General features: G+C 44.5%; 1 protein-coding gene across 5 annotated transcripts in view; it reads left to right on the top strand.

Annotated features, from left to right (window-relative positions):
* The window catches only part of stxbp5a (syntaxin binding protein 5a (tomosyn)), a gene marked incomplete at its 5' end in the record, with an annotated part of 91,571 nt that overhangs the window by 19,076 nt on the left and 54,025 nt on the right, over positions 1-18,470 (top strand). For all 5 annotated transcript variants that reach the window (XM_084560402.1, XM_084560401.1, XM_084560400.1 and 2 more), the window contains 2 exons: positions 12,338-12,419; positions 15,186-15,286. In XM_084560402.1, the coding sequence (XP_084416528.1) occupies positions 12,338-12,419; positions 15,186-15,286 (183 nt within the window). The remainder of the gene's footprint in view (positions 1-12,337; positions 12,420-15,185; positions 15,287-18,470) is intronic.

Here is an 18,470-nt window from a genome sequence, read left to right as displayed (position 1 = left end):
TGAGAGACACTGTGATTAATCAATAATCCAAATATAGACACGAAAGGAAAGCAGATGGTTACCAACATGGGTTTGGACCATTGTCCCCCAGTTGAAGGACACCTTCCCTACTGATTGTACCACCCTGCTGCTGCAGAGGGAAAATGCTTAACAAAGTATGACGCCGCGGCTCTTTTGTTTCTGTGCATGCATGCTAGGTCGCTCTCAGTCTCCTGTTAAGTGCAGGGAATACTTGGCCTTCTGTCTCGCATTAATCAAAGAGCAAAGGACAGCACTCGGATTAATATTTTATATGCTGCATGACACTTGGCAGGGTGCCCTTCTCCGCCGTGCGGTTGGCAAACTGACAAGCGTACAATGTACCAACAGTGTCTAATTAGTCCTAAAGCAGACACAACAGAATTCATGCCAGCAGGGAGTGCTGTATAGATAACTCAACACAACGACTCTCTGGAATCCATAAGATTCCAGAGAGTCGTCGTGCCAAGGTTGAGGTGTCTTTTCATCCTTAATTTCCCTATTAACATTCAATTTTTACTTTTTTTATTTTTTTTAATGAAAGGCCCGACATCAAAGAAATACTGGCCACGAAAGCAGACTTTCACTTTTATCTGGACCAAAACGTTGCACTTGAACACAACACAAAGACACTAGCCAACAACGAGCTGGCACGCACGTACTGTTACCTGAAAGAAAAACAAATAACTCTTTACACCAGCAGGTGGCAGTATTTTGTTTGCGTCAATCAAAAGGGAAAACAGGAGGAGCTACTATTAGCTTAGGGGCATTGAAGCTAGGAAGAACTACAGCATGTTGTAGAGAGCTGGCCTCTCCTGAATCATGCTGATCTATTCGTCTATACATTCTAAGTGATCATGTTGTTGCGAATATTTGTGTACTGGAATGATCAAATGAGACTGAAAAGTTGAAATCGCCCTTCGAACCTCATTGTGTTGTTTACTGGCATTTTTTCTGTTTCTCTTGGTTCGCTTAACTGAACAACGAATCAGAGATATCTCTCTGACCGACTTGATCCGCCACCGATCGTCTGAAAAGCCACAGGCACGAGTCCGACCAGTGGCAATGGTGCGGGACACATTGCAAAAACTAGTAACACTAACACGCACATGGAGGCATTACACCGGCAAATGGCCAACTGATGCTTGTTGTGTCACGGCCGATGAACATTCAGTAAATCTGACAAATTCATCTTCGACCTGTTTTAGAAATACTCACTCTGTCCCTTTTGTATGCCATTTCTCACACACACACACTAGTTTTGGAGGTCTGTGTACGTAGTCGGTCATGCTGTATGGCTGGTAATTTGCACATTTCTGCTTTGCTGGCAACTCGCAGGTACCTGACCTTGAAAGCAAGGTCTGGCCCTGCATTTGTTGGCACATTGACACATATTAGAGACCAGCAGTGGCTAATCTCCCCGTGGTCCCACCTTTGAAAAGATTTGTTTGATATCCGTGCCAGAGGGTGCATATGTGTGTGTCTGTGTCCAGAGAGAGGAGGGAGGAGGGGGAGGGGAACGCACACACATATGTGTTTGTATTGCTGTCGTTGTGAGGACATTGAATCCAGTGCATCCCCTAGTCCCTTATCCTAACTCTAACCATCTCAACTAAGTAACTTACCCTAATCCTCACTATAGCCTTATTGTAACCTTTAGTCTTAACCCTCAAACAGCCTTGTAAAGAAGTGAAGATGATGTCCTCACTTTGCACAAGTGTCCTCACTTCGATGGTGATCCTCAGAAAGACAGCTATACGAGAACACATACACACACACACTCGTTCAGTGCAGATGGGTTTGGAATAGTTTTGGGAATATGGTGAGGATGGCTCCAGGAACAGGCTTAATGGATGTGCTGGCTGGTTGGAAAAACATTTTTATCTTTGTAAACGATTTTAATGTAACAACATCAGCACAGAATAGCGTAGTACCTCGCACTGGTCGAATTAGATTAACCGCAGTGTCTGGATGCATTTAATTGCCGTTGGAACTTATTAAAACAAACACTCGTGATATTGCAGGTTGAATGTGTTAAAGGTTAATATGGCATTAAGTTCCGTTCTAATAAAACATTTCCCTCCCCTACCACACCGAAAAGGATAATACACGGAGCCATCTAAATGCATATGCTGGCTCCGGTTTGCCACATCCATTATTCATAGACAGGAGGAAAACCAGTCACAGACTTTTAGTTCTGCAGTTGCTTGTGTCTTCTTCCTCACCCCTCTGCCTTTCTCTTGCCTCTTTCTTTTCTCTCTGTATCTAACCGAGCCGTGTTTTTACTCTAAATGATTCCCCTCCTTGTCTTTGTAAATGTCCACTTGGGTTTTGTCTTTGAAACGGTTTCACTTGTTCTTTTTTTTCTTTCCTCCCCTCGGATTTTCGATGTCTTTTCTAACAATCCTTAAATCTCTCAGTTGTGTGGGGGAGACGTTGATAGTAATTGGGTGAAAAATGGAGGCCTTGCGGGAAAATGATTACATTTTTATTGCGTGTGCATACTACCAGCGTTTCATCTTGATCTGTCCTTTAAATGCCCTCTGCGAGGTCTCGTTGTAAAACTGTACGCTCACATGGAACAGCTGATCAGATGCTAAGGGGATATTTGGACGCCTGCCTCTCTCTTGTCCTTACCCCATTGTTTGGGTTGTCTGACGCTGAGTTTATGGACTGAACTCTCTGACTTCATAGAAACCATGTTCAATATTTGCAGTCCAATGACAACAGTGCACTGAATGTGTGAACAGGGAAGGAGCTCTGTGTGCAGAAGCGTTACAAGCATCCCGTATGTGCTGGATGTGTAATAAGACACTGTGACCAATCAGTTGTCTCAGGTTTAATATTAAATCGATAAACACAGGACATATCTCATTGTCAATACCACAGCAGCTTTGTTTAACACCACAGTTAAGCATCAGTCGCGGTTGTACCACAACTTGCTTTCTCTGAGTTCTTGTTCATGATGGATGAGGAACAATCATAAAGTAGAGGAAAAACTGAAAGCAGAGGATCCAAAAAGGCAAGAACTGTGAGGTGAGATTTAATCTGGGTGAACATGTGGTTTCAGACACGACAGATTAGCCCAACTGCCGGTCCTTTGCTGCCTGATAGATGATGTCTGTTATAATTTCAAGCCCAGTACCACTGTGTCTGTTACTCGCTTTAGCTTTGTTGACGAAGCTGAACCTTTCCTTCCTTCACATTCAGTGGCATAGCTTGGCTCAAGGTCATATCCTAAAGTGACATTCTGCAAAAATTCTCCCTCAAAGTCAAAGTAATCACTAGTTAGATTTAGGGAAAGATCGCAGTTTTGGTTTTGATACGATTACTTGGTGCTACTGCTACATATCTCCTCTCTACAAGCTAACTGTTGTCTAATATTAGCTAGCTAATATTATATCCTCTCTACAAGCTAACTGTTGTCTAATATTAGCTAGCCAATATTATATCCTCTCTACAAGCTAACTATCGTCTAATATTAGCTAGCTAATATTATATCCTCTCTACAAGCTAACTATTGTCTAATATTAGCTAGCTGCCCTTATTGCATAGGATATATTCAATAGTTTGAAACACCGCTAGCAAGTTGGGTTCACACAAACTTTATCTTAGCTGCTTTTCCTCTCGTGGTCTGATTTGACTTTTTCCATAGATCAGTGACAATATCCCGCCCTGCTCCCTGTTGTGTTTAGCTCCCCCGCCTGTTGGAACATAATCCTTTAACTGGCTTTGCATTGCTATCACAACAGCCAAACTTATGATTTCTGTTAAGCCGCTGACTGTCACACTCATGTAAATGAGACTATTAAACTATTTGGCACTTGCGGTAGGATGCCAGAAAAAATAAATAAAGAAATAAATGCCCGTCCTGTCCGTCATGTATAGAAATGTCCGGTTTCGTGCGTACGTTTCTCTTTTGCTTTCATACCGCGTCTCCTCTCTTCTCTGCTGAGTTTGTTCGCTTTCCTCCCTTTCTTCTGCCGCACTTTTTTCCCCCCTCTCCTGTCTCTTTCAATTTCCTCTCTTCCCCCCCTTTTTTTTTTGCACGCCTCTCATTTGCTCCCGTACGCTTTTTGCACGGGAAATCGGCCACAAACTGTTCTGCCGACTCAACATTTATTCCCTCGTAGTTCAGCCTTTTACTCGCTCCCGCCGCCTTTCTGTCCCACCCTCCCTCACTCTATCCCAACTTTCGATCTCCACAGCCAATGAATTTCCAAACCCCCTTTTTTCTATGCTTTTATTCTCTTCCCTCTGCATCCTATCTCTTTTTAGACATTTCCCCGCGAGTGGATGTGCGCTATCTCGGCGCTGAGTTGCCCTGCTGAAATTAGATGATGTCCTGGGTTATTAACACCCTAGTACTGGCTACAACTGGCCTTGCTCCAACAAGCAGCAATTCACATTATCCCTACAGCATGGAAGGGGAGGGGGGTTACAGTTTTTACTGTATATCACCACTGTGGCTGCTTTGCCTGCTGGCTCAGACCCAAACTAATATTTCTTAACAGAGCAGGGATTCTGGTACAACTGGCCACAAACGCTTTAGCCTCAGCATTGTGTTTCACTGTAATCATCTCAGATCAGTGAGGGAGACCATAGACCCCTCGAGGGGATGGAGCCTAATTTAGTTCTGAGTGATGTTTTTTTTTTTTCTGCAGTACACGAGTTTTGTTAAAAGTGAAAACTTTTTGGATATTTCTATTCCTTCCCTGCACACCGTCTCACACAATGTCGGTAAGCTTTGGTTCTCGATAGACATGCATGTGTAGCCCTCGTTTTGCAGCGTCCTTGTCCTCGTAATCATCCTGCAGACCGGGAGCAGGCCTCGTGTTTTTGTTTTCTGAATGGTGATTACCGCAATCTTGAACTGTGCACCTTTGCAAATGGCCATTGTCAAGAATGTTGTCTAGATGAATCAGGGTCCATAGCAGACGTAGGGTCTGTCGTGTGTGTGCTTGTTTGTGTGTGTGTGTGTGCGCATCCCAGCTCCTTCCAAAGTGAGTGCGGGAGCTGAGGCGGCGACAAATACTCAGTGGCCCCAACAGAGTTTAATTGTTTGCCTGCATAATAAATCAAATGTGTCAGGGAGGATTATTTATACAAGGACTGTGTTAAACAAATGAATCACCAGTTTGCTCTACGCTACGTTTTTCTTGATGTGTGTATCTGTGTCGGCGCCTGAGGAACACGTTTGTGTGTTTTTTGCCCGCGTTTCACTGTAATTGCATGACGAGGCTTGTGTTTTTTTTTGGGAAATTCAAGAGGGACTGCAAATCTTGCAGCTTTGTCGCGCTCTCTTCTGTCGTCGACGTATCAGGTGCTGCCTGAATGCTCCGCTACAGGAAACGGGGGGAAGGAAAACAAATGAACACAAATAAAGTCAGAGGGCCCCTTAAGCGCTACGATGTGTAAATCTCCCAGGCTCAAAGGGGCGAAGACCTGCGTCCAGGGAGCTGCTTTAGCTTGCAGTCTGCACCAGCACCTTGGTGGGATGCTTGTCATTGTTCCCACTGTTGCTAAGCGACAATTGGAAACCTGTTTAAAGTGCATTTGTGCTCAAGTTGAGACGTTTTCAAGCTGGACTGACCAGTGTGCTGCTAAGCAAAAATCGAACCAAAAAAACCCCCCTGCCCTCTTTGTCAAGACTCCGTTTTTTTTTTTTTCACCTAAGAAAACAATGTCAGCGGTGTAAAGCAAGGTCCCTGGTGGACACACAGGATACTCTACAAGGTTGTAAAACAAAAGGTAATGAGTAGGTCTTCCTTGTGCCTTCGAAACAGTTGTGACTCATCAGAGAATGGACATGGACCTTCTGAGGGTGGATCATCCCACAGATACTTGATCAGTTTGGGATCTAGTGAATTTGGAGGCCAGGTCAACACCTTGTTCTGTTCTTCATGTTTTTTGAGTTGGTCCTAAAGTGTTTTTGTGTGTGTGTGTCTGTGTCAGGCTGCATCCTGCTGGGGATGTCTGCTGCCATCAAGGAGTGTCATTGCTATGGGGTGGGGTTGCCTGGTCTGGTCTAGGTGGGTGCTACATGTCTAAGTAACATCCACACGAAGGTCCCAACGTTTCCTAGCAGAACACTGAATTGTCACAAGATGGTCAATGTTATTTACTTCCCCTGTCGGTGGTTTTAATGTTGTGGCGGATCTGTGTATGCTGTTTAGACGTGTGTGCATATAGTGATTATTATGTCGGCAGAATAACGGATTAATTGTTACATTGCAGCGCTTTCCATTTTAAATGGTGCAGAGCAATTAAGAAAAAAGGGCTGACTTATGAAAGGTCGACCTTACTGCTCGGTGACAGCGGCTACGGTGCAGGGTCGGATCGTGGCCTGGAGGAAGAGAGACACGGCTCCCTCAGCAGCCTTTAAATTTGATGTAAACAGCCGCAGGCAGCCAGGGGGAGTGCAAGCGATAGGTGACATGGGATCGTTCAGGCAGGCTGAGGTCAAGGTCTGCTGCGGCAGCATTACGGATGATTTGTAGGGTATTGCCTCCAAATGGGAGCTGAGTAATGTGAGGACAAGCTGCTGAGCCCGGTCCTTTGTGGGTGTGGTTGGGGTCTTTGCAACATCGTTTCTTTCCTTATTACGGTGTTGTTTCCTCGGTTTATTGCTCCCCCCTCGAGCTCCCGTGCTTCTTTTCTTTCGCCGCTGTTTCTGCAATGATTTCCCTCCGTTCCTTCTGTTTTCCGCCTCCTAACTTCCATCGCCTCACCTCTGTCTCTGGGTCCAGTGCCTTGCAGGCTGTGCCTCGTGGCACCGCCCCCCCTCCCTGCCTGGCAGGGTGATGTATGAGCGGCTAGCTTTGACGTCACTCCAGGCCCAACGTCATAGCAACTCAGTGCTCCCGGGCGTGCTCTTCCCTCGCTGCCTCTCCCTTATTCCTTCTCCTCTGTATCCTTCATTAGTCGCCTCTGTCTTCCCTCTGTGATATCTTACCCCTGTATCCCTGTCTCTATCATGTCTTTCCATCATTTTTCATCACTCTGGCTCGCGCTAAAAGATAATCTTGGCTCTCTCTTTGCCCACCGTCTGTCTTGTTCTCACCCTTTCTATTCTCGTTGAATGCCTCATCCACCCCTTCATTTCACTATTTATTCCTCTCCTCTCGCAGACGTACAAATATAGACAGGCATGACATGTTTGAGGTAAGCAGCCCCTCTCTCCTGCGACGCACAGCCTCATCCCTGTTTAGTTACACTTATCAAGATCAGCCCTATTCCTGGATGGCTTCATAAAACCTGCAGTCTGTCTGATTCCCATAGCCAGCTCCCTCTGTGACAGCTTTGCTTTGCCAGATGCCCAGTGACTCACCTTTATCCGTCGGGAATGCTGCCCGTGGCTTTGATAAAAATAAATATAAGAGGAGCAGCGCACAAGTGAATTATCGGTCAACTTTGACTTCCAGAACGGCTCGGGAAAATTTCATCGGACTTGACAAGACTCGGAGCTGACCCACTTTTCCGCTTTCGCTCTTCCGTCTTCCTGTCTTTCTTGTCTCGCTGCTTATCGCCGCCCGCGGTCAGTCTGTCCACTTTTAGAGTTGGTGCAGTGTGGGGAGAGGAGGGCATGCAGGGCTGCGATAGAGACCTTCGCTCGGCTAAATACGAATGAGGAATGCTCCTGTCAGCAACTGTGACACGTCTTCTGCCGAGCCCCGTCCCATGTGGACCGAGCCGGGGCGTTTCGGAGTAACTTGTTTGTTAAAATGCCAGGAAAAAAATGCCCATGTGAGAACGCCGAGGACCTTGCAAAGAGATGCAGGTCTTTTTAAGATCCAGACACAGATTTAGATGAAAGATGAATTTTGCTGGCAGTAGAAATAAGATCAATATAAGAAAAAGATCATGTTTATTTTAGGATTAGCTCTACTGTCCTTTTTTCTTCATTTAATCCAGTAAAATATATTTTTTTTAATGTTGCATGTCAAAAGCAAAATGATGTGAAAACACCCCACAGGAACTGAAATTGTGTTATTTCCCAGCCTGCCGTGAAATCGAGGCGAAAAGCACTCTGCTAGAGGAAACGTGTATTTTTATAGGAAACACATTCTGACACAGCATAAGTAAACCTAAGCAACCCAGTGCCGGGGGTTTTAGGAAAACAAATGCAAAAGCCTCCATGTACTGGAAAAAATGATTGAATTACCATCGGATAATGAGAGCAGCAGAAAGGGCATTCAAATAAATAACACGGTGTTGCTTTTAGGAAGGAGCGGTCGTTCGTCTGGTAACGACAGAATTTAAAGCACTTATTGATGAACTAATCTCACGACCTTTACGGAACATTTATGTACAGTTGCAGATGATTAATAAAAGATTTGCTGGCCTCACTTTTTGGTGATTAATTCAACTGTTGTTTTCTTGATTAATTGTTGGTGGTGTTTTGTTATTTTTGCATTGAAAAGTCCTCTCAGTCGGATGCATGTGCACGTAAAGAGAAGAAAACAAAGCGGTCAGTGGAATTCAGTCCTGCATCCGCTGAAGCTTAGCTTTTAGCGTTTTTATGGGAATTGCCCGCGCCGACTTGAAAAGCGCGAAAAACAAAAGCGGGGCGTTTTTTTCATCCTCGATGAACGGGAGTTTTTTCGTGACGGCGTCTAACGTGCGCACGTGGGAGGGCTGCCTCCCTTCAGAGAGAGAAGGCAGCGTGAGCAGTTTAAAAAGCACAACCTTAAATCCCTTCCTCTCCCTTTCCTCTTTCTTTGGCCCTGGGAGATATGGTTGCCAGGCAACGTTAGGACGGAGTTTTCAATTAAGTCACTTTGAGTTAGAAGGTCTCCGCCGTCGCTGGGTCCAAACCATCCCGACTAACACCTGACTGCCGCCGCCGCGTGCGCTTCTCTCCGTGCCGAGGCGAAAGGCAAATTGTGCGAAGAGGCCGCCTCCCTCGATGCCCGTCCGCGGACGAACCGAGCTTAGATTAGGAAAACAAGAGGAGTGCGTGAGTTGATGCAATCCTGTAGCACCCATGAAGGAATCAGAAATAACAATTAACATGATTGCTGTTCCCACTCAGCTTGGCCTAGTTTGCTCTTTCCTCAATTTAGGGAACATTAATTAATTTACCAGGGAACAATATCTCAACTGATGTTCTCGCTTGATTGCCTCCATGTACAGTCAGTGATTCAAGAGACAGCATTGTTCTAGCCCTCATACTTGCGCGTTTGGCTTACATAGATGTCAGTCAGCATCCTTCTCTGAGTCTAAGCCTCACCCTAACCCTAGGTCAGCAAAGAGAGAGAGCATTGAGGTTCTCTGTCCTCATTCACTGAGTATTTTTGCCTCTCTTGTTTAGTCTGAGTCTTAATTTCTTCCAATGTGAGAACCTCCAAACCTTGAATCTTCAGTGCAGGCGTCACCTCCTGTCACTCTACATATTTCATTTTCATTTGCCACTGTTGAGACATCCGAGCAGTTCCCTGAGGTCTCCGTTTGACAGCTGGTGAAGTTTTACTTCGTCTGAATGTGGAATTTATTCATTCAATAAGTCGTTAAACACGCACGTGTCCAAAGATTTCAGCTTCACGACTGTCTGTCAGGCCTTTATTGTCAAGCGATCGGACTGAGTTTGTGTCTTCGGACGTCAGCGACCCATGCGTTGGTCACTGTGGTTGCATGTAAGCATACAGTCCATAGCTGTGTGTGTGTGTTTGTGTGCTGCGTTGAGCTGTGAGCTTTTTTCTGTACGGAACCAAAGCCTCAGGATTGATGAATGCACTTTCTCACTCTGTAGGTATTTTCTAGTTGCAGTTCACCTCTTCAATCACACCACTGGAGCTGAATTCTCTGCCAAAAGGCATTTAGGATTGAGCTGCATTTGGATTCCAGTTTTGGAAGTGGCTGTAAAATAAAAGCCCGATTGTAGAATTTGAGATTTGACAGCGAGAGGCTCGGTGAAGCCCGGTAAAGCCGTTTGTTGAGTGTGTAACACCTCCGTCAGCACCCAGGGTGTCTTAAGTTGACTGATCCTAAGCTCTCAAGAGTTTCCTGAAGGTCAGAGAGGTGCCTAGGGGCCATAAGAAGTTTCAATCTTTTCAGGCTAAGCCGTTGTCATGGTTGTGGCTACTGGCTCGGAAGGAGATATGAACTTCACTGACTTGGTGGCGCCCTCCAGGTGTCATAGTTCAAGTCTGCTCAATCCCCCTAGGGCTTATTGGCTGAAATCCAATAGAGCTGGTGTATTTTTATTTTTTTTTTATGGTCAGATCACCACTGGAAGAGATATAGTCCTTTAATTACGTGCTTAAGGGGGGGAGGGCAAAGCTAAGTTCACCAAAGGGTTGAAGGGTAGGTTTCAGGCAGCATAAAGGCTGCTGGGGCTGTAAGCTCTCTCATGGGTCGAGGACCATGAGAATATACTGAAAGTTGTCCAACAAACGGTTGCGTATTTACACATCCAGCAGCTACAGTGCAGTATTTGGATTTGTGATTCGTTTGGGTTTGTGTTTGAGGTCATCTGAATGAATCTCCTACTCCGATCAGGCATAACATTAATCCTAATATTGTGTAGGTCTCCCTTGTGCCTCCAAAACAGTTGTGACTTTTGTTAGTGGGGGCCTTTGGGTCCTATGGGTTGAGGGGAGGGGCCTCCCCTTCCCAACTGATCAAGTATCCCACAGATACTTGATCAGTTTGGGATCTAGTGAATTTGGAGGCCAGGTCAACACCTTGTTCTGTTTTTGATGTTTTTTTGAGGTGTGTGTTCCTGTGTCAGGCTTGGTGGGGATGGCTGCTGCCATCAAGGAGTGTCATTGCTATGGGGTGGGGGTATCTGGTCTGATCTGGTCTAGGTGGGTGCTACATGTCTAAGTAACATCCACACCAATGAATCCCAGGTCCAGATGTTTCTCCAGCAGAACAACACAAGATGGTCAATGTTATTTACCTGCCAGCGGTCATAATGTTATGCCTGAACGGCAGTCTTAAACTAACCCAGCTCCCGATACAGCGTCTAGTCAAGCTGTGTAGACAGAAAACCTAAACCATTGTGGATTTATAACTTAAAGCTGACCCTTGTAATTTGCACGCAGCCATTTCATTCATTGTTAATATGGAAATATTGATTGTAGCAGCTTTAAGCACAGCCCTGTCCGTGCTTTCACCTTATTGTATCTACAGTATCAGTGAAATACAAGCCACTAAAGGCTTGTAGTGAGTATACTGTGTGTTTACAGTATTCCGTCTATTTAATGGTAAATCCATCAGCATCTTTCTCATCTCGTTCTCTCTGGTTTTTGTTTCTACGTGTAATCAGATGGAGAAAATGCTCCTTTTTTATAATAATTGGTAAATCTGTATTATAAGTAGCTGCATGGGTCCAAATGCGCTACAGCTGGATAGCTCTGCAGGCAATTTACAGTAGACGACCACACGCGGGAGCGCATCATCCCCCCCCCCCCCACACACATTAATGATGAGCAATAGTGTCGTCCCTTGGGTGTTAACACCTCTATGTGCCCCCGTATGAAAAATTGGCACCCCCCACCTTTTTCTTGATGCTCATGGGAAGAATGAATGGACATAATCAGTAAGCTCACCTATTCACTCTCCTCAGGAAGGGAAGCTCATTATTCTCTGTCAGTGCCCTCCTCTTTCCCCCGCTTCCTTCTCTCTCTTTTTATTTTTTATTTTTCCAGCTTCCATCCTCATTTCTTTTCTCGCTCTCTCTCTCTCCCCCCTCTGCAGAGTTGTCAACGTCTGTATCCTCTCACTCCTTTTCACTTTGTGAAAATCTGCTCACACAGGACGCGCCTCTTCTCATCTGATTCATTTTATATACGTTTGAATATCTGAGCCTCCCTTTATATGCTCCCCCGCTCAATCCTGTGACATTTCTATTGTTTCACTCTGCCTCTGCAGGTATCATCCTCTTTTTTTGCACATGCCTGTATATTTTATTCCTTGTAAGCACACTCTGCTAACAGAACAGTTTTTGCAGTCGTCTACAGTATGCGGTTCACCTTAGTGTTTGGCATCTGAGTGCATGTATTCTGAGAACATGTTGTCCTTTTAAAATAAAGCTACCGTATAGGGGATATAATGAGGTAAGGGATGCGACACAAAGGCATTCGGACGGGTCTAAAATAGTACGGTTTTGCAATCTGAAGATCTTTCCTTGTTCTAGGGGTTGATAATGTTCAAGTTACACGTGTCATGACCTTTGAGTCAGGTGTAGTGACCTTCAAACCCCACAAATGCTGAGGCACTTGTTCCTGGCAGCACTTGTTCCTGGCTAGGATGAGGAAGTATTTGGTCCGTTGATAAGCCACAGCATTTGTTCCTTGACCGAGAACCCCTTCAGGTTTGGACGTCCTGGTGTGGAGTGCTACTGCCAGCACGAGACTGGAGCGGCCGTCATCCAGCTGCAGTTTCTTATCAATGAGGTAGGTCACGAAAAAAAAAAAGTTATCGACAGGTAACTGAGGGAAATGCTTTGATGGGAAAAAAAATATATACACACTTGTGAGTAAAAAAAATTGAGTGAAACAGAAAAAACAAAAATTTTATGGCTACAAATTTTGTTTCAGCTGTAAAAATGTTTAAGTATAAAACCAATAGTACATGAAGTGCTTATTATTTTTGGGTAAATAATATAGCACACATGACCTGGACACTACTCAGCGTAGCTACACTATATTACCAAAAGTATTCGCTCACCCATTCAAATGATCAGAATCAGGTGTTCTAATCACTTGGCCTGGCCCCAGGTGTATAAATTCAAGCACTCAGGCATGCAGACTGTGAAACAAGACATTTGTGAAAGAATGGGCCGCTCTCAGGAGCTCAGTGAATTCCAGCGTGGAACTGTCATAGGATGCCACTTGTGCAACAAATCCAGTCGTGAAATTTCCTCGCTCCTAAATATTCCACAGTCAACTGTCAGCTCTATTATAACAAAATGGAAGCGTTTGGGAAAAACAGCAACTCAGCCACGAAGTGGTAGGCCACGTAAAGTGACGGAGAGGGGTCAGCGGATGCTGAAGCGCATAGTGCAAAGAGGTCGCCGACTTTCTGCACAGTCAATTGCTACAGAGCTACAAACTTCATGTGACCTTCAGATTAGCCCAAGTACAGTACGCAGAGAGCTTCATGGAATGGGTTTCCATGGCCGAGCAGCTGCAGCCAAGCCACACATCACCAAGTGCAATGCAAGGCGTCGGATGCAATGGTGTAAAGCACGCCGCCACTGGCCTCTAGAGCAGTGGAGACGCGTTCTCTGGAGTGATGAATCACGCTTTTCCATCTGGCAATCTGATGGACGAGTCTGGGTTTGGAGGTTGCCAGGAGAACGGTACATTTCAGATTGCATTGTGCCAACTGTGAAATTTGGTGGAGGAGGAATTATGGTATGGGGTTGTTTTTCAGGAGCTGGGCTTGGCCCCTTAGTTCCAGTGAAAGGAACATTGAATGCTTCAGGATACCAAAACATTTTGGACAATTCCATGCTCCCAACCTTGTGGGAACAGTTTGGAGCGGGCCCCTTCCTCTTCCAACATGACTGTGCACCAGTGCACAAAGCAAGGTCCATAAAGACGTGGATGACAGAGTCTGGTGTGGATGAACTTGACTGGCCTGCACAGAGTCCTGACCTGAACCCGATAGAACACCTTTGGGATGAATTAGAGCGGAGACTGAGAGCCAGGCCTTCTCGACCAACATCAGTGTGTGACCTCACCAATGCGCTTTTGGAAGAATGGTCAAAAATTCCTATAAACACTCTCCTCAACCTTGTGGACAGTCTTCCCAGAAGAGTTGAAGCTGTAATAGCTGCAAAAGGTGGACCGACATCATATTGAATTCTATGAGTTAGGAATGGGATGGCACTTCAGTTCATAGAATGAGTAAAGGCAGGTGAGCGAATACTTTTGGTAATATAGTGTATCTCACAATGCAATGCGGTAGACATTAGGTTTGCAGATTACCACGGTTACAAACAACAGAAGACATATTGAACATGTAGCAATGCTATCAGTATCCGTATCAGTGAATGTTTGCTAGTTTTAGTCATGGGTGCTTGTGTTTTAACCATAGACGGTATAAAGATGGACGGCAGAACAGCTCCTCAAAAGTGAAGCCAAAGCAAGTAGAGCTCCCCCTGGTGACTGGCTGCAGTATAGGTTATAAGCTCCACCTCCTCTATGTTAGTGGATGGTGCAAACTAAAACACTAAAATACATGTCAAATCAATTTTTTTTCAAGGACGGTTTCAGTCATTTTAGGTAGTTAATATAATGTTGATGCATGTTCAGTATTGTTTGGATAAGTTTAAGGTTATTTGGCGCTATAGAAACAGGATGTGACATAACAGCTCTATAAAGCGGTCCCGTGAGAGTTGTAAAAACGCGAGTGAGTCTGGACGAAGTGTGGTCAGGTCATCGATATCACAACTCCGCCTGGCCCCACTCTCGGACCATACTGCGCAGACTCTGTCCCCAAAGTCGCAAGATACCGCTGCCTGTATCCCCCGGAAAATAGCGTCAGTTTGGTCAATGCAAGGAAGTGGGGAGACGGCGTCCATATTTATATACAGTCTATACTTTAAACACAACATTGGCAACATATTGAGTGTGTTGATTATAGTTATCAAATGAAAACAACCGCCTCTCATGAAAGACAGCCCGTGCCCAACAGCTGTTTGCATCTGTCCTTTTAAAATCAGTCAAATCCCAAGCCTTAAGAAGTTGCCCAGATAAAATAGGCGGTTCTGTCATTCTAAAGCTTTTTTGACAAGCTGAAACATGCTGCCTGGAATACCTACAGACGTTTCTGATTCATTTTATATAATTTGTATGAAAAATGCAGCAATTCATGCTTAGCTGTGTGCGTTCGCTCGTCAGCGTCTGTGTGACTGTGACTCAGCAGCTGAAAACAAACCCTTGGGGAGATGGAGATGATTTTTAGTGCCTCCCACACACACACACACACACTCATGTATATACGTCTTATGAATCATTATTGTTACCTGGGAGAAGGCTGCCTGATTTAAAATCAGTTTCCAGGGGATGCATTGTGACTAATGCCTGTCACGCACACAGATAAAATGTGCAGTCTGTAGATACGTGTATTGGAATTTCTGTAGTTATAACTGACAGTATGCAAATTAAGTTTTGTTAACATAAAATGAAATGCATTTGCCTCTGTTCTGACAGGGAGCGCTGGTGAGTGCTTTGGCTGACGACAGCGTCCACCTGTGGAACCTGAGGCAGAAGAGACCAGCCATCCTCCACTCCCTCAAGTTCAACAGAGAGAGGTGAGCGGTTCACACAAAGCTGCATCTCATTGGTCGGCGAGGATGCCGCTGCCCTTTTCTCTCATTTTTTCGCAGTTGTTTCTCTCCATGCTCAGTTAGACCTCCACACTTGGTCTGGTGCGACACGAACTGTGGCTTTCCGTGGCAGGAGGGGGCGAGGGAGGGGGCATCACAGTTTGCGGTCTGTGTCAAGTGTTACTTTTTGCTGTCAAGCTGTATGCAAACAGACAGACTTTCATTTGGCGAATGTGTCCGCTTGCCTGCAAAAACTGTGCACAGGGCAAAGGAGGTGACAGAGAGGCTGATGCTCTCTCTCTCTCTCTCTCTTCTCTCTCTCTCTCTCTCTGTTTCTGCCTCTGTTGGTCTCGAACTAAACGCTCTTTATCTGGGTCACTTACTCTGCCTTTGAGGATTTCCCATCGCTGGGGCACAGGTGTGAAGCTATCCCAACACCTGAATGTTTACACCAGCAGGTTGTTCCACACACATGCACACACACACACACACACACACACACACACGCACACACGCACACACTCACAGACAGACCATAAATACACAAGCAAGAAAATATCATAGTAGGTTTTTTAGGAAGTATTTTGCAGTTTTTAGCTTATTAAGTACAAGGTATGTGTATTTTATGTTATTACTAATCATGTACAAATGTGCTGGGATTAAAATAATAAAAAAAAATATTAAACTATTTAAATCATTCTGTATTTGACAGATCAGATATGGATTCATAAAATCCTTGGATTGATAGACGCCATTTCCCCTCATTAAAAATTACAATTTCGGATGACTACTACTAGCTACTACAACTCTGTCAGCTGATGTATTTCAGCATTTTGGATATAAAAAGTATGACAACAGAGGAGACCTGGAGAAAAGCAAAGCTATGTGACAACTTGCAGCATTAGTTTTGTGAAAATCTCTTTTGTACCTTTTGTTTTGAAACCGGAGATTCTGCAATTGATTCGACATTGAATTGGATTTGAATCAAAACAGGAAACCTGTAACGTTATCCTAGTGCATTATAGTGATGTAATATAGCTGCCACCATCTTTTATCTCAGTGATTCTTGTATCTAAGAAACTTAAGTCCAACCAGCTCACGCGCACACACACACACACATCTGTATTCCATTGTGTGGACAAAAACGTCAAGAGTGTCTTTGCACTACACAATTTTTGAATGATGTTTGAACATTTATTGTAGACGCATGAGCATGCCAAGTATTTTGGCTAGCTGCTAGCTAGCTTCTCGTCGACCGTATGAAACTGACGGAGAGTCGCGTCGCAGAGGTTCACTGAGGTTTGGCCCACTAAGTAGCCTACATGTTTTTAGTGAGAACAATAGATGTAGACACAGTTGATTATCCATTAAGCCTGTCATTAGGATTTTCTTTAACATGTGCATATCAAATTTTGGCAACCTGACTGTTGAGAACACCTTTGATCTGTTCTTAGGTGGGCTTTGACCTCAGGTTGAGAACCATGGTTCTAGGTGACCATTCATGTGTTCAGTCTTCAGATACCGTGGATTACATGAGTAAGCTTACAGTTTAATTTTGAACTATATTCACTCTCCAGACCCTTAGCTCACTTTTATATTTTCTTTTTTTTTTTTCAAATCTTTTGTTCTGTTTTTGTTCATTGTTTTTTCTGTGGAACCTCTGCTTCCATTCATCTCCAACTCCCAGTCAGAGCCTCTTCCCAAACCTAATGAATGACTGTATTCTACTATAGAGATTACTTTTAAAAGCCAAACTCTTGACCTTACCCATTGTTAACGATTTCGTGTGATCATTCCCTCTCTGATATCTCCAAAGACTGGTGGGATGCTTCCACTCGGTGCTGACATTTTGTCTTATTTTTATTTTTTTTAAACCAACTCCAAAAATATTCAATTTACAACTTATTTTACAATGCAGGAAACTACAGTCAAATTTAGATGAGAAAAAAAAAACACACTGCAGTTGACTAAGGTCTGAGGTACAAGTGCAGAGTCACTTTACCTTAAGGAAGTTGATGTGCACTGTCTCCTCCAATCACAAACGCAGTGATTACCCATCAGAGCCAATCATATCTTTAGCCAGTGATCTGTCACTGTGAAAAATGGTGAACGGGTTAAACGTCAGGACCGATGATTTGAGACAACGCTGATGTGATGGACAGGTGGCCAGCAGCGGCTTTTAGGGCGGCTCGTGTTCTTACAGAGGCGCTTGACCGCCTCTGACATTTAGTAAGCAGCGTCGTCCAACGCAATGACCTGGAGACACAGCGTCGGAGGAGCCTAGTCGCGGCATCTTAAGAGATGTCAGGACAAGAAAGAGAAGTTGCAAAGTCACTTGACACATTTGGAATGGGGAGAGAAGAAAATTAAGCTAAAGAAATTGGAACAAGCGAAAATGGCAAAGAAAGACTGTCGTTTGGAAGTCGGCTGCAATGTCTTACCAGCTGATATCAGCGTTGGAATCAGACTGGCTGTTCTGCCCCTCACCATGATTTCACTTTAGGGCTTTTTCTGTCTCACAGAATACTATTTGATTTGCTCTGTTTGTGCAAATGACCGTTTGAAATAATGAAAACATGTTTGCATCTTTTCTTGGATGTCTCTTTTTATGAGTCTTAAGACGTACAGCTCAGGTTAAAACTTAACTGCCTGTGACTGTCCATGTTGCCTACAATATGTGTTAAGTACAACACATACCAGCTGCAACACCAAATCTTTGCAGTATTTGACATCAGACACGGCGAATATATTAATCGGATTCAGGAAGTGAATCAGATCCAGGAAATGAATGACGTCAAAAATTGTTGCTTGTACATAAATGAGTGTTTTCAGTGTGATGGCTGGAAACCACTGACTGTATATAAAGGTGCATAAACTGCCAGTGATGGCACCAAAAGAGCGTCTTTGAAGAGTCACGACCCAAACAAACAAATCTACCGTGGTTCGCCCCGCTGATGTGGACTGAACCACGAACCAGTCGACCAAATCCATCATGATTTGCAAACACTAAAGTTGCGTAGCCATCCTTACCTTCAGCGAGCTCCCCAGCTAGCATGCTTCCTACGTGCCCACAGCCACTCGCTTGCTCTCTCTGCTGCCCGGGACATGTTGCATACAGCAGTCCTCTGTTTTTTTCAGCGTATGCCCACCTCGCTCAGAAGAGCAATCA

The sequence above is a fragment of the Chelon labrosus genome, assembly GCF_963514085.1.
Source record: "Chelon labrosus genome assembly, chromosome: 14".
Taxonomy (NCBI): domain Eukaryota; kingdom Metazoa; phylum Chordata; class Actinopteri; order Mugiliformes; family Mugilidae; genus Chelon; species Chelon labrosus.
Note: the sequence above shows the minus strand (reverse complement) of the source record. Positions and strands in the feature narration are given on the sequence as shown.